The 12,831-nt window shown below is 33.2% G+C and overlaps 1 protein-coding gene across 3 annotated transcripts in view; it reads left to right on the top strand.

The window, feature by feature from the left end:
• The window catches only part of LOC115210758, a 70,229-nt gene extending 61,515 nt beyond the window's left edge, over positions 1-8,714 (top strand). For 2 of the 3 annotated variants that reach the window (XM_036502348.1, XM_036502349.1), the window contains one exon: positions 8,146-8,714. In XM_036502348.1, coding sequence (XP_036358241.1) covers positions 8,146-8,616 — 471 coding nt within the window. In that variant the 3' untranslated portion in view covers positions 8,617-8,714. The remainder of the gene's footprint in view (positions 1-8,145) is intronic. The other variant, XM_029779476.2, reaches the window with a different exon arrangement.
• Positions 8,715-12,831: the final 4,117 nt, after the last annotated feature.

Raw genomic sequence — 12,831 nt, forward strand, 5'->3', positions numbered from 1 at the left:
GCATTAGAAGTTAAAGTGTCATTAAACCAGTGAAAGTGTTATATAAGAGTATGGATAACAATTGTACATTCCATCTGTGTATTGGGTGAGAATGTGAACTAAACATTACAAAAATGCAGTGTAGTGTCTCTATTTGGTTTGTTGCTATAGCTTATTCAGTCATGCCTTTTGTTTTCAATAATCATATTTTAGTTTTACTAGAACAAAAGATAAAGTGGGGAAACTAGGAATTTTGGGTGTTCCACATGTGTAAAAAATGTTCACTTAGTCAACTCTGTCTGGTATTAGAATTTCATATTTGTTCCTTACAACTAAGTCTTAATTTCATTTAATCTATGTAATTGTCTTAAATTGGGGCAACCTTTGTTCCCATTGCAGATACAGATACTTGTTACATTTGATGAAGGTTGAAGTGATTTTTATTTTACAATGAAAAATGTTATTTAAAAGATGTCTTCCATAAGGTTAGGGTTCCATCGTTAGGGGTGACCACAATTTTGACTGTTAATATTGTGTTTGTAATGCATAATTTGCTGTTGATATTTAATTTTTTTAGGGATTTTACCTATCATATAATTTTTATTTCGAGTTTTTTTTTAAATTCTAGGGTTGTACTTCACAAATGAATGGTTTGATGGATAGTGGTTTATGTTTCTGTGTTTCTTGGATTGTATATTGTGATGTCTTATTTATTTTAGTAATTCTTGAATGTCTATTGCTTTGGCATGTTCCATTCTGTTACCAATTCCTTTTTCTTGGGTTCTGTCTATCAAGTTGTATTTGTTTTAATTTGTAGAGGATTTTATTTTGAATTTCAAAATTTGAAATGATTGGACATACCCTTTCTGGGAGATTAAATGGTTTATCTATTTTCGTGTGTTTTGGTTGGCAGCAAATAGTAATGTTTAGAGTCCATTGGTTTGTAATGGATGTCAATTTTGATGTTTGCATCTTTTTGATTATCAAACCATCCAGGCTATGTAGTTTTTTTTATTTACTGCATTCCATTGTTAACTATATATTATTGCTTGCTATTAATTAGGGTTTTCAAATTATGTTGCTCAAATCATGGGTCTTCAGAATAAGACAGTCGTTTCAGTAATTTTTCTAATTTTCTAAAGGATATTTGTGAAAGCTGTTGCCGTACTTCATCTATTTTAACTCCTAGGTATGCCATGACCACATCGGTCTAAGTTGGAGCATCCTTTGTTTCCTCACAGTCGCGTACTTGTTCATAAATTCTCTCTTGGAAGATTAAAAAATTGTTTTGAATGATAATTTAATTCCTTCAGTAATTAATCTTTCTCTGTTCAATGTTGGATTTTATTGGGAAATTTCTCAAGCCAGAATTTTATGGCTCCAAGTCCATAGTCATGTTGTGTACAAATATAAATGTTTATTGCATTAAATAATAGTGTTTTTGTTAACTTATTTTCAAATGATGGTTTTACAGCTCTAAGTCATCTTTTATAAGGCTTGCTGTGTGTTTCAGAATGGTTTTCAGCACTATATCTACAATGAATAGAGTATTAATTAGAGAGGCAGGTGAGTTATGTAGACCCGGTTGGTGGCACAAGGGAGTCATGGAAGCATAAGTGAGTTGTGTAGACCTGGTTGGTGGCACAGGGGAGTCATGGAGGCATAAGTGAGTTATGTAGACCTGGTTGGTGGCACAAGGGAGTCATGGAGGCATGAGTGAGTTATGTAGACCTGGTTGGATGCAGAAGGGAGGCATGGAGGCATGAGTGAGTTATGTAGACCTGGTTGCTGGAACAAAGGAGTTATGGAGGCATAAGTGAGTTGTGTAGACCTGGTTGGATGCACAAGTGAATCGTGTGCAGGTCTGACTGGAGGTGAAAGTGAGTCATGTGATATCAAAAAATTTCTGGACTAGTTCTGCAGTGCAATAACAGATGGCAGCATGTGGTCATGTGCACAGTGAGTGCTAGCAGTGACCTTTATGATGCAGTTTGTCAAGTAACATTTCTGTGTTTACTTTGCAAATTGTAAAATTTGGGTTTTTGTGATCAAGTGTATGCTGTAGCCTGTGATTTTGTCATGGAACCAAGACAGGAACAAAGAGCAAACGAGGAATTTTGTGTTAAACTTGGGAAGTCTACTACAGAGACATTGGGCATGCTTCAACGAGCTTACAGCAATATGAGGTAATGGATCATGCACAATGTTTTGAGTGGCATGGATGCTTCCAAAGTGGAAGAAAGTCTCCGGAACATGATGAGCAATCTGAAAGACCTATCACGAGTGTCACACGAGGAAATGGGGTATTGGGCATTGAGAGTTTGTCCCCCAGGACCAGACCATCAATCGAGTGTTCTACTGCAACATTTTGAAACATTTGAGGGAGGACATTTGGTGAAAGAATTGGATTCTTGATGATTACAATGGACCCTTCTACTGAGCTCTCCTCTCTTGTGAGTTTCTCACCAAAAACTTGGTATTGCTTCTGCACCTTCCCTATTTGCCAGATTTAGCCCCTGCAGTCTTTCAATTCTTCCCCAAGATGAAAATGCAGCTCAAAGGTCACTGTTTTAATATTGTTGTTGAGATCCAGAGAGAATTGCAAAAAGTCCTTGACTCACTTGCAGAAAACAACTTCCAAGCTGGATTCCAAAAGTGGCAGAAACACTGGCACCAGTGTATTGCTATGCAAGGTGACTATTCGGAAGGAGATGATGTGAAAACTTGTGTAAATAAGTTATTTTTTATTAAACATAACTAGTCTGGGAACTTTTTACTACCACCTCGTACACCAGGCATGAAACCATTTAGGTTTGAGTAGCAAAAAACGCTGCTGCAGTGGGAAAATGGCACAGTGAAGTGAGACAGGATTTCGTATTAATGGATTGGATTGTTTTACAGTTATTGTGAATCAGATGAGGTAACTGCATGGGAGGTGAGGTAAAGTTTGAGACAATACTTTCGAGTAATTGGTTGTGTTTTACTATACGTTCTAAATTTAAATAAGTGTCATACTAAATATAGAATGGTGTTGGTGGTGTTGATGGGGGAGAGCTTTACTAAATATAATAGTGTGGTGCTGGTAGTTAGTATTAATGATGCATCAGATATCTTTAGATGTATCTAATTTCACTTATCTAGATTTTGAGTTTCAATCTCAACAGTCAACTTTCATTCCTCCAAGATTCATAAAATACATACCAGTTATATACTGCAGCATTTATATTACTATATCCGACCCCTTCTCTTCAACAAACGTATCGTTATATGTTATCAGAAAATAATTTTATAACTGATAATATAATTTTTTATAATAACTTTTTTTTTTTTACAAATCTTTTTCTGTAATAAATGTAAAACAAACATTTCTTTTGAATCATACCATATTCTTCAGCTGCTATTTGGAGATAAATTACCATATTTGATGGTGTATAAGATGTCATCTTCTCCCTGCAAAAAGTTCCCCAAAAATCACCACAGGTCTTATATCCAAAACTGGGCCCATCTTACATGCTTTAATGCACTAAAAATATTTTTCTTGAATATGCACTTCTGAAGTTGAGATGCATCTAACATGGCCGTGTGTCTTTTATGCCATCTTGTACTGTATATATATCATTGAGCTTGGACTTAACTTACATTGTAATACTCAAAATATCAATGACATTACTCTCTGTTACTTTACTCTTTAAGACCCAGTAAGCTTGTTGCACAAAATTTGCCAGATCCTAATAAAAGCAGATCCTGTTAGAAGGGAACCCAATATGAAAATTTTGTTTGTAAATTATAAAAACATCTGTGAATCATTTCTAACTGAATTAGTTTATAATTTAATGATTTCCAATTTCCCCCATTTTTGCTGTGGGCATGCACAGAGATTTGCATTGTGTGTAAAATTCGTCTTTATTTGCTCAGTATTGTGTACACCCATGTGAGTAAACATCATTCAAACGTTTTCATTTAAAAAAATCCAATTTCACTTTAAAAACCTGTGTGCACACTTTGTTTTCCTTTCTGGGTTGTTAAAATGAGTGCATGTGCACAAGCACACAGCTTGAAGGGAACACTGATAGTTACCATTAAAAATTGGAATTTTCAAGTAGCAAATGGTTTAAATGCTTAAAAATACAGTACAACTCTGAAAAGCAGCATAATCTGCTACTTGTCTATCAATTTAGTAACCCAAGGTGACACCATGTTGTTGTTGTTGTAATAGGATCCCTTCAGTCAGCTCTGCTAGATATGTGTAACACATTTGTAACACATGCAACATGCTTCCTGGGACCTTAATATAAACAATAGTGTCATTAATGATAGATTTCCTATCAGCCAACTGCAGTTCAATGCATTTTACAATGATGACTCTGATGATAAGCAAATGTTTTTGTGCAACAGACATGGTATTTTTTTATTGCACCAGTTTATGAGTAATTTTCTCCCTGTTCTACATATCTTTTTCCTAATATACACATGCAGGCATATGTACATACATATATACATCAAAAATCAATGGGAATTGTAGTTGTGATCCCTGTGCTGGTGGCACATAAAAAGCACCATCCAAACTTGGCCAATGCCAGTGCCACCTTGAGTGGCTTCCATGCCGGTGGCACGTAAAAAGCACCCACTACACTCATGGAGTGATTGGCGTTAGGAAGGGCATCCAGCTGTAGAAACTCTCCCAGATCAGACTGGAGCCTGGTGCAGCCTTCTGGCTTCCCAGACCCCGGTCAAACCGTCCAACCCATGCTAGCATGGAAAACGGACGTTAAACATTGATATACCAACCACTGTAGTGTATAAATTAAGGAGATGCATTCTCTCCCCAAAACCCCTGTTCAGCCCAAAATGCATTTCCAGTTTCATGCTTATTATTGAAGCTACAGGATACACTCCAACCTGCCTGGACTGAACTGGGTTGTTTGGGAGACAATGCATCTCCTTAATTTATACACAAGAAATGATCCTGATATTTAGAAGAATAATGACCAGCAAAATGTTTTTAAGATTTAAAAGATGATAAAGAAAAGATGCTTTCCTTTGCAACTTTACAACTAAGTTGGTGCCTTATCAAAAATTATTCTAAATTAAAAAGAAAAAATGAAAATATACATCATCATCATCATCATTTACCATCTGCCTTCCATGCTGGCATGGGTTGGATGGTTTAACAGTAGCTGGCCAGGCAGGAGCCTGCACCAGACTTCTGTGACTGTTTTGGCAGGATTTTTACAGCTGGATGCCCTTCCTAACACAGGCGAGGTCAGTTTTGGCAAGGTTTTTACAGCAGGATGCCCTTCCAAATGCCAACCACTTTACAGTGTGGGCTGGATACTTTTTTATGTGGCCCCTTCACTGACAGGGTCACCAAGTAACTTGCAAGACAAAAATCTTTTGAGAGGGGAGGGGGCATTGGTGGAGATGATCTTGTATCAGATGATGAAAGGTTAAAGTGAGACAGAGAGACAGAAAGAGGTGTCTTGATGTAGAGGAGGTACATGGTTACCCGACCAGAGAGAGAGAGATCAGGAATGAAGACAGAAACAGGTGAAAACAGAACATGGGAAAAGAGAATGTCTTAAGCCGAGGGTCTCCAAAGTGGTCGATATCGGTCCCTAGCAGGCTCGATGTGACTATTCAAGGGGTTGCACATCTACTTAATTATTATTATTAATTATTTATTTTCTTGTACATGCCTGGAGGTCAATGAGGGGTCAAAGATTCCATTGAAGCAGGTCAATGGTCTAAAAAGTTTGGGGACTCCTGTTTGAAGCCATTCATGAAACCCAACCTCTTAAACACAAACCTGATCATTCCATACATGGCTTTATCTCTTTGCTTTATTATGTTTGCTATTTCTTTAATAATTAATCATTAATGCCATTGATGTTAATTGGGATTGTCAGATTTAGCAGTGTAATAGGGAGTTACCTCCCTTGACTACGGGAGTCCTAATACCTCAGAAATTAACTTTGCCTTTCGACCTTTCAGAATCGCTAAAATAAAACACCAGTCAATTACCAGAGAAATTTGAGGCTTTGAATTTATGTTAGAAATTGATATTTAATTACACCCCTGTTTGTTCTGAGTTCAACTTATCTTTCATTTGATAGAATGAAGTATCCAACTAATGCTAGAGATCGATATAATCATTTATATCTTGTGGTCTTGTGTGAATATTAGACATCAGTCTTTAATTAGATGTGAATGTTAATCTCTAGTCCTGTTCTCAGTTCAAACCCCATTGCAGTTAACAGTAAATGCCTGTGAAATTGGTGAATATCATAATAAACACAATTTGATTAGATAAACTGTAACTGCTGCCCCGTGCAGCTGTTGTTATTGATTTCTGACATCCAGCACAAGGTCACACATTTTGGTGAGGGACTATAGTTGATTAAATCAACACTAGAAGGCATGAAAGGTAAAGCCAACCCTGGCTGGATTTGAACTCGGGATCTAAATAACATTTTGTTCAACGCTCTGCCATTTCTGACAATCTCCTGTCTTTTTTTTTTTTTTTTAATAATAATATAAATAATTGTAACAGATTTGTTTTTATGTAAGAATTAAGCCGGAAATTTTTAGGTAAGTAGGAAGGAAGTGGGGTTAAGATGTTGTGATGTTCAGACCTTTCTTGATGCCATTATAAATAACTTGGAACACTACGAACTGGAGAAATTTGCAACTTTCACCACAGGTTGGGTTCATCAAAAACTTCTACCTCATGGTACCTGCCTCTGTAATAATAATAGTGATAATAATAATAATAATATTATTAATAATAATAATGATAATGACTATGTTGATGACAATAAACATTATTATAATGTTAATAATTAAAATTATTATAATTATAATAATAAATTCAAAGTTTTTTTGTATTTAACAAATTGTAAATTTTTTTTTAGTTGTTCACATTTTATAAATAAATATTTTGATGATTGTTCTAATTAATTATATTTTTTCATTCTGTAATTAATATTGTAATATTATATATTTGTTGTTAATGTGAACTCTGCAGAGATTTCAATTGTTCAAACAAATGTCTTAGTTTATCACAAAACACACAAAGAAAACATTTAATTTCTGTTTTATTTACATAATGTTAAAAATATTTTGCAAAATTTTCCATATTTCATCCAAGAATTTATAATTTATATGATTTTTTTTTTTTTGCTGTTATATTTTCAACAATTTCACAGCAATTTACTTCCAACATCCACAAATATTGATTTTTTTTTCTATTAAATATCAAAATTATATCAAAAAGTTTTTTTATAAAATACTTTGAAAATATTTTATTATTTTTGGAATTTTTTCATATTTCGTCTCAAAGTTTTGTAGAATTGCTTCAGCTAGCTTCCAGTAACAGTGTACAACTAATTGACAAGCACAGCCATGTTTGGTCCAGACTAATTTGTCAGCTTATAAACTACAAAATTGATGGCCTGAAAGAAAGTTAACAATTTGTCTGGGTCACTGTAACATCACAACTTATTATTATATTTATGTTATCATGTTTTTATTCTTGGCACAGCTCTTAGGCTATTAAACCAGTACTCTTAAATATGTCTGTCTCTAGTCAATGAAATAGCTACGTTAGCAGCAAGAGTGAAATAAAGCTCTGCCTCATGATGCATTTTCTTCTCTTCTTCTTGTCTATATTTAATTCTTGGCATGCTAAAAGGAAATCCGTTAAAAAAAAAAATCTTTCAAACAAATTACAATCCTACAAGAATTTATTGTTCTGATAATAAACAACTTTCTTTCCTTCTTCCTTACTTTCTCTCTCTCTCTCTCTCTCTCTCTCCTTCCCTCTTTCTCTCTTTCTTTCATTTCTTCACTTGACAATGGAATATTGCCACTTTTATTTCATTTCATCAAATCCACGACAATAAAAAACATTTGACTTACTTTCCAATTCGAGGTACGTCTGTGTCTATGTATGTGAGTGCATGAAGCTATTATGTACACACAAGTATTTGTGTACATACTTGTACACATTAAATGTATGTATAAATTCCCTGATCAAAGATATCAGACATCTTCTTAAAAGACATTTTATTCATGCACACATACATTGATATATCTGCAGGGAGTTCACCAGCAATGGAAGTTTGTCACTGCTACAAAGTGTTGTGAAATGTTATTCTTTATTTTTAGCTCAGACAGTGGTGTACTCAAATGGACAATGGCCACATTCCTGCAGGTCTCCAAGATATGTTCCTCGCTCAATCTTCAACGTCAAAGTCAAATACTTCAGAATACACACCTGTCAACAGTAACTTACAGACTCCAAAGACTGTGCCTTGTGTTTCGGGGCCACCAAATAAGAATATACCTCCCCTAAACCACACTGTATCTATACCTGAAGAGTTTCAAATTTCCCAAATGGTAATGCCCCACGAAGAGGTTAATTATATTAAGACAGAGAACTACCACCATATGCAGCATCCACCTGTAACGTTTGCCAGCTCCAACTGCCTTATGTCATCCATTCCATGTACACCAGATTTTTGTACCAGCAGCTTCAACCAGCCTTATAACAAACATATGTACTGTAACCAGCAAATGTCTTTCCCTGTTCAGAATTTCAAATACCCTGCATTGCTTCCGACACATTTGGAACAATAAGTTTTGCAAAAGTTTACTATGACAAATACTCAGAGTTATTTTGAACGAAGTGAACTTAAAATTTTTGTGCCTTTATATGTATACATACATAGTATGTATGTATCTGTACTTTGTTATATATATATGTATATATATATATATATATATATATATATATATATATATATATATATATATTATATATATATAATATATATATATATATATATATTATATATATATATATATATACATGCATACGTATGTAAAGATTTTATATACTTGAAAAAGGAAAGGAAAAAATCTAAAACCTATGTAAACCAAATTTTGTGAAATTGTATTTATTTCCTCAACACGTTTCATATTCTTTTATACAATATTTATTCATTGCAAAATAATTATTTTTCACTTTTTTTTTAACAAAACAATAACATTTCAAACAAAACAAACAAAGCTTTAATTTTTGTCTTCATAAAATGGTGTCAAAAGAAGATGGATATAATTGAACTGTACAGATCTTGTTATTCAAAATCATGGACATTGGAAATTTTGGAAGATCTGTTATAAAAATTTGACTGGCATTTCATAACCAACTCTTGAAGTAATCATTGTATCTTCAAAAAAAAAAAGACTTGAATATTTAAAAATTTTTTTTTTGTATTTATTATTTTTTTTCTTAAATCTCCAGAATTGACCTGAATCATAAAAGACTCTTTTAATTCTGATGAAGCCAATTCTTGAGTTATTTTGAAAATAATCTCCAATTAATATAAAGAAGTTTCCTAATTCTTATACAGGCTTCAGCAATTATGTTCTAGACTATTAAACTTCCCAGTGAAGCTTGATTGTCTGTGGATCAAGGTAGTTCCATGGGTAGGTTACCCCCACTACCTCTTCTATCTGTGATGGAAACAAACCCCTAAAATTCACTCCTTATTTTCCCATATATTTTTCTTTTTGTCTCTTGAAGAAGAAAGCATATCTTAAAAGTCTATGGCTGCATCAGAAACATCCTTTAATTGTTGGTCACTTTCAGACTTTGAAGTAGAATTTTTTGATAGAATCACAAGAAAAAGAAGAATTTCAATTCTATATTCTGTTTAATATAATCCCTGGCCTGCAGCCTTTTAGCACTGTTAACCAGTGTTACTAGAGCTTCCACAGTTTTCTCAGAAGACTTCTTGTTCAACTGAGAATTCATTCTGTTTTGTGATGCTTCAAATAAAGATCCTGATGAAACGGACTTCTTCAAAGAATGACAGTTCCCAGCATTTTATTAAGTTTTAATAATTCCAGATACAAGCAGAGTCCTTGCTTGTGTATCTGAGATTGGCAGCTGATTGGTTGAGTCTAGGATTGCAAGTAGATTACTTGAATTAAATTTGAAACAACTACTAGATAGATTGCTTGCACCAGCGATTGCAGCCAGATTGCTTGCATCTGCAATTGTAATTCAGAACCCCCCCCCCAAAAAAAGTTTAAAAAACATATTAGCTAATTTCTTTTTTAAACTTTAATGTTATTTTCAAATATCAAATAAAATTATAATTTGCATTATTTTTTAAAAATTAATAACAATAGCTAAGTGAGCAACAAATAATTTTTTTTCTTTTTAAATCTCAATTTTAAATTATTCAAGTAAAAAGGCAACATTATTGGACATAAGTTTCTTAATTTTGCCTTTCAGTTTGCTAGCTTATAATGCATTTTCTTTTGTATAAAACACAATTATTATTGGTGGTAATACAGGATGGAAGAATTTTGTATAAACCATCCCCAGTCCACATAAACTTGGATAAGAAACTAACCCAAACCTAAGAATTTCGGTCATTTATTTTTTTAAACCCTGAGTCAGTCCCTACTCCATTACCAAATCATATTCCACCTCCGTCAGCACAAGACTACAAAACAAACTAAAATGTGATATTTCTTAAGTTTTTAAACTTAAAAGTTATTGTTAATTAAATTTCTATTTTATTTTTTTTATTTATTTTTTTTTTCTTCCAAAACAAAACATTGATGTCTTCATTAAAGACATTAAATGGGGCACTTGCAAAAAAAAAGAAAACTGAATTTAATAAAAAAAAAGACTTTTGTAAAAAAAAAAAAGTAATGAAAAACAGAAATTAAAAAAAAAATTATTGAATGCATAAAATAATATTTAATATTGGTAAAATATTTAATATAAATGATTATCTAAAAAAAATGTAAAAAAATATATATCATACATTTACTGAAAATTATATTTTTATTTTCTCTTGTGTATATCAGAAGTACCATTGTCTACACACACACAACACAACACACACACACACACATACGTATATCAGGCACATATTTACATACATGCAACAGCACACACATATATATACATATACATACACACACATCTGAGATTACTTACACTCATTCATACTTCCTGATACACACACATACACACATATATAAAACTAATGTAACAAATACCTCTTTGACTGATGATGATGGTGAGGAGGAGGAGGAGGAGGAGGAGGAGGAGAAGGTTGAGAAGGAAAAATAATCACCATCACAATGATGATGGTGATGATGGTGATATTTATTTTCTAATTAATTTTTTTTTTTATCAGTTCTTCAAAACGAAATGATTTCGTCCTGTTTTCATAGGAAATGTTAATTTTATGTGTGTAGCAGGTGTGAATGTATGGTTAAGAAGTGTGCTTTACAACCATGCGGTTTTGAGTTCAGTCCCACTGTGCAGCACCTTCAGCAAATGTTTTCTACTATAGCACTGGGTCAACCAATGCATTATGAGTGGAAGCCTGTCATGTGTGTGTGTTTGTCCTACCCACCCACCACTTGTATTGGGTTTCTTTACATCCCTATAACTTAGCAGTTTGGCAAAACAGTGACTGATAAACCAAGTATCAGTCTAAAAAAAAATACTATGTTTGATTTCTTTGACTAAAACCTTTTGGAGCAATGCCCCAGCATGGCCACAGTCCAGTGACTGAAATGAGTAAGAGAGATGAGAGGAAAGTTTCCAGGGTATATTTATGTGTGCGCTTGAGAGAGGAAAGAGAGAGGGTTTGATTGCGTGTTCAATGTAAAATATATATATATATATATATATATATACGCGAGAAAGAAGCAACAAGAATGGATTGGTTTTTAGTACAATCGTTTCATACAAGGACAGGCTTTATTAAAAGTTGCAAAAATTACAGCATATAAACGTGTCCCGTACTCATCAGCTAAAATACATGTGAGTTCTCTAGACATCCTAGTGGTTGAGGCTATACTCATGAAGTAATGTAGATAATTAAGTAACATAAACAGATTTCCAAAGTTCATTAAAGTTCTTTAAAGATGATGTACAGTCTTATCACAAAATTTTAAAAAAGTTTTAATAGCATCACAGAGAAGGTGACCTAATCCATAGTGCACATATGAATTTCCAGAGATATGAGGAGGGATTACATACTCACAGACGACAAATTTATCCATTGTTAATCACAACGAGGTGGGTCTCAATTCCTGCTTATTAGCATTACAGAGAGGGTGAATTAATCCTTTGCATAGATGCACAATTTCCAATGGTGTAGATGTAAATTTCCAGAGAAATGAAGAGGAATTTCATATTCACAGGCGATAAATTTATCAATGGTTGAACACAATGAGGTAGGTATCAATTCTTGTTATATGATTAGGTATTTGCCACATTAATCACATTACTGCTATTTACAAGAGGCTGTAGCTATTTAACTTTTAAAGGCTGAAGGGCTTTCTAGAGAGAACCCTAAATTTAATAAAAAAGATATATTATGGCTGAATATTCCTTTCAACTGTGCGATACAATCGGATATACAGAACAAATTCAAAGTAATTCTGGAAAAAAATTTCCCTATCTCTCATAGATATCATAGAATTATTTCTAGGAAAACAGTTAGGATTTCTTATTCAACCCTCCCAAATATGTCCACTTTAATAGCTAAGATTAATAATAACAACATTAAACTAGCCAGGAAAGATAGAAATAAAAATAATAATATCAGCATGAATACCAATAGCAATTATAATAATACTACCAACAATAAAAACAGCAATAGTAACTATCAAAACATAGGTGAAATTAGTAACCACAGAATGACTAATAACATTAACATTAATAGTAATAAAAACAATGCCGATATTAATAGAAGTAATAATGTTAATAATAGAAATAATAGAAATAAGGCTAATGGAGAAAATAAGGAGAAT

This window comes from Octopus sinensis, linkage group LG4 (genome assembly GCF_006345805.1).
Source record: "Octopus sinensis linkage group LG4, ASM634580v1, whole genome shotgun sequence".
NCBI lineage: Eukaryota > Metazoa > Mollusca > Cephalopoda > Octopoda > Octopodidae > Octopus > Octopus sinensis.